Genomic DNA, 4,120 nt, shown 5'->3' with positions numbered 1-4,120 from the left:
GTCTTATAATTAAGACCAGTGAGGGAACAACGCGACCCCCATTCCTTTTTCTTCAATTTTGGGAGCTAGGGAACTCCATTTTGGGTGATTCCAAGTGCATTCGGTTGGTTGGAGCAGTGGGTACGTGTTGGAATTTTCAGGGAAGCATGCAAGGCAACATTTTGAGTTAAAATCCACCTCAAAGGGGCTGCCCTAGCTTAATTTTAGGCTTTAATGCTGATTTTAATTGTTTGGCTGATTTAGGTCATCTTAAGAATTGATTTGTTCCCCATTTTTGGGGTAGAAGCTCATTAATAAGTTTAGAAGCTTTTCACGTAGTCATTTTTGGGATTCCCATTGCGGATCCCACAATCCTGTTTTAGATCCAATTTTGGGTCCATGTCTAAAAAATACGATTTTAGTGTCAAAATGTTCGTATTGATGAGGTGAGCAACATTTTGATAGCATGGAGGAATTTGGAGTCATTTTTGGAGTGAAGATCTATCGAGAAGTAGTCGAGGTTGGCTATCATTTCTTTTCTTTTGATTGAGCTTCATAAGAAATTCTTTTGTATAAATAGCTTGTAGTTTTGATTGTATGCGATGCGTTAGGCTCAATTCCTAGCTTCTTGTTTCTTTGTCCTGGTGTGATCCTTAGGCTTGGTTGATTTATAAGACTTCTAGTCTAATGGGTAGAACTATTGATTATGCCTTAGTTTGGCCGTGATTAGACTATTTTAGGTGGCTTGCTTGATGTTTATAGTGCTTGGCAGATTTGCACCATAGGATTAATTTTGGGATGAAATTTATTGATGTAGCCGTTGTTGGCGGGAGTCTCTTAGACTTAGTTTCCTTCTCTATTGTAGCATCTATTTTGAATCCTTGGTGTAGAAATTTCCACCTAGTTAGGCTTGTGTATTACTGTTGGATCCAATTTTTGGATTTTGAGCTAGAATACCCTATGCTTTCTTTTGCCCTATGGTGGGGCTAACTGTGTTCAAAATCACAAGGTTGTATTCCCAGTTAGATCTAGAGGTATCGATTGACTAGCTGAGCACCTGCTTCCTCATTTCCTCCTCCTTATTACCCAGTTCGGGTTAAGTTCCCTTTTATGCCTTGTGATTGAGTTTTTTTCTTTTTTTTAGCAAACAAACCTAACTCGAGGATCTTATCCCCCGTGGCGATCAAGAGTTGAGCCACACACCCCCAAGCCTTAACATAAATGTACAAAATACAAAAAGTACAATAGAGGGGGGCATAAACCTTACCTCCTCTCCTAGGCTGTTCATAAGTCCACTAACCTACTAAGATTGATAGAATCATCCCCATTTTCAAAAGAAAACACTTAAAACTATGCACCTACAAGAGGACTCCTCTCAATACAATAATTCTAAGAGAGCATAAATAAGTGAGACTCTCCCCTTACATAATTACAAAGAAAGAGCATATTCAAAATAAGACTTCTTCTTAGAAGATATATCTAAAGACTATAGCTTAAAAGAAGAAGAATACATACAAATGAATAAGTGAAGAACCTGCCGCATTTGTTAGCCCAGTTTGCATGCTCTAGAGGGTAAGATGCTTGTGGCATCATTATTATATGTGATAGTTCATGTTGTTTAGGCACTGGTGATAGCATCTATTGCATCGAATCATTGTTTTCTCTCGGATATTTCCAACCCTGGTGCATGTATTGGTTCTAGACATTGATTTGAGAAAGATGGGTTGTAATCCAAACTATTTTATACTGATTTTCAAATGGGGCTTCATACTACCTTTATTACTACTATTTCAGTGGACTTGAGGCATCGAGGATGCGCTTATTCTATAATATTGATTCGAGGCATCGAGGATGCACTCATTTTATTATATTGATTTGATGCATTGAGGATGCACTCATTTTATAATACTAGCCTGGTCGTAGAGATTTTTGACCCTTTCTATACACATCTCACTTTTTGTCTCTAATCATCACAACATACCAGACTTTGATGATCGAATATACATATTGATATAAGATCTGGATTAGGACCAAACAGGTATATTGTGGCATTTTTGAGCCCCCATGGCGATCCTAGAGAGGCGCATGGGTCCTACTTCCAGACAGGGACTAGAAGTAAGGTATATATTTTGGTATGAGGCACTTGGCACTAATGGTACTACCGGTTTTGTTGCATCACTCTTATTCATATATGCATTGCCTATCACCAGCATAGTTGTTTGTATTTGTCAATAGCATGGGATATCGTGCAGGTTTACCTATTTGTGAGTGAACTTCTTGGGCATACAGGGGCTCGAGAAGTATTATCTTTCTATTTTCGAACTTGTGGCGATTTAAAGGGTGGTCTCTTATTTGAAGGTAGTTACTACCCATATTCTTATTTATCTAACTTTTGTGCAGGGATTTAGTTGATACGGTCCTTTCGGCCTTTATGTGATATTTATGTTCTCCCTTTATTAGTGTGTCATTGTGTTTAGCTTTTGGGTTGGCCCCACAAGGTATGTCCTTGCTTGTTTCTTATTTTCTCTCTCTTTCTTATATATGATGTTTCATATTATAGGTTTTGATAATATTCTTTATAGTTACTTGTGATATATACTCCTTGCTAACATGTTCTTTATATTTGCTTTATCTTTAGATCTTAGTCGGTCGATGCCTACTAAGTGTCGCTTGTTGATACTCATACTATACTTTTGGTCCCTGCAAATCATAGTATGGGTTTTCTTTGTTGATTTGGATATCGTGCGGAGCAACTCTTGGGCTTTGGATACTTGGTGAGCTCTTGGCGTTCGGAGTTGCCTATCTCTTTCTATTTTGGCTTGGACTAGTCTTTATGTTGTATTCAGAGACAATTTGTATTATAATGACTATTATTATATATATATAAACCTTGTACTTCCTTATTTAGTTTAGTAGCTCGACAATAACTGATACCAGGTCTTGGGGTTTATCTTGTTATATTGTTATTATTCTTCTTTTCTTATTAATATTAATATTATTATCTACTTCTTTCCTTCTACTTGTGATGGTCTATTGCCTATGGTTTTAGACTGTGGGGTTAGACTTACCTACAGGTGGGTGATAGTAGGTGCCATCTTGACTTGAGAAAGCGGGTCATAACATGACTCACCAATGGGAGTAGAAAGACTGAATGGTTTTAAGAGTCGTTCAGGAAGCATTCCAATCATAAGGGCTACATACGGAGTCACAAAAGAGATGGTTGCACCTGTATATACTAAAGCATAAACATTAAGGGAAAAGACTCAAAGAACACCAATGAAAAGATCTAGGGAGTTCTCTTGATCGTGGAGATTAGCCATAGCATACAAATGGTTTGAACCTCCGCCTATCCCCAAACTAGTATCCCTCGAATTATCTCTCTTTGGCGATACTGCCAAAAAAGATTGGTCTTTGATGCCCTATCACTCTATCTCCCCATCAGACAATCTCTATAGAAGTCACCTATCTGGTCACAGTTGTAACAACCATTAGTGCATGCATGACACTCTCCAAGATGGAGATTTCTGTACTTACGACAAAGCGGTGTCCTCGTAGGACCCTTTGCCACACTTCCTTGGAGCTGAGAACCCTGAACTCTAATATGCAAGTTACGTCGAAATATTTGGTCATTCCTGTTGCTATCTATAGGTGCGATTATTGTAGATGGGGCATAACCAGAAGACCTCTTCTAGAAGAAAGAAGGATTACCATTACCACCCATTTGATGGTTTCCCTCATTACCTTTGGATCTTTCCCTCTTGCTTTGGTGCTCCTCTGTCTTGTTCTTCTTATTCTCCTCAACTTGTTGGGAGTACTCCATGAGTCTGGAGGCGTCCATATCTAATATAAACAGGGCTACCTGGTACACCTTCTTCACATGTCTTCCCAAACTTGAAACAAACTTCTTCATCTTGTCTCTCACATCAAGAACCATTTCAGGAGTATACCTGGATAACTGAATGAAGTTGAGACTATATGTTTTAATAGACACCCCTTCCTGCTTCAAGTTCACAAACTCCTCTGCCTTTGCGTCCCTTATCTCTCGAAGAAAGAAATGGTCTAGGAATTCACTCTCGAACTCATTCTAAACTACAGGCTCAACATCCTTATCTCTACTTTGCTCCTATTAGTTGTAACTGAC

General features: G+C 38.6%; 1 protein-coding gene across 1 annotated transcript; it reads right to left on the bottom strand.

The window, feature by feature from the left end:
- Window positions 1–3,406: 3,406 nt before the first annotated feature.
- Window positions 3,407–3,913, bottom strand: LOC129892801 (uncharacterized). The gene is made up of 2 exons (XM_055968347.1): window positions 3,721–3,913; window positions 3,407–3,621 (listed from the first exon to the last, which is right to left on the bottom strand). Exons 1-2 carry the CDS (start codon window positions 3,911–3,913, stop codon window positions 3,407–3,409), a joined length of 408 nt encoding a protein of 135 aa, XP_055824322.1.
- Window positions 3,914–4,120: the final 207 nt, after the last annotated feature.

The sequence above is a fragment of the Solanum dulcamara genome, chromosome 6 (assembly GCF_947179165.1).
Source record: "Solanum dulcamara chromosome 6, daSolDulc1.2, whole genome shotgun sequence".
Lineage (NCBI taxonomy): Eukaryota > Viridiplantae > Streptophyta > Magnoliopsida > Solanales > Solanaceae > Solanum > Solanum dulcamara.
Note: the sequence above shows the minus strand (reverse complement) of the source record. Positions and strands in the feature narration are given on the sequence as shown.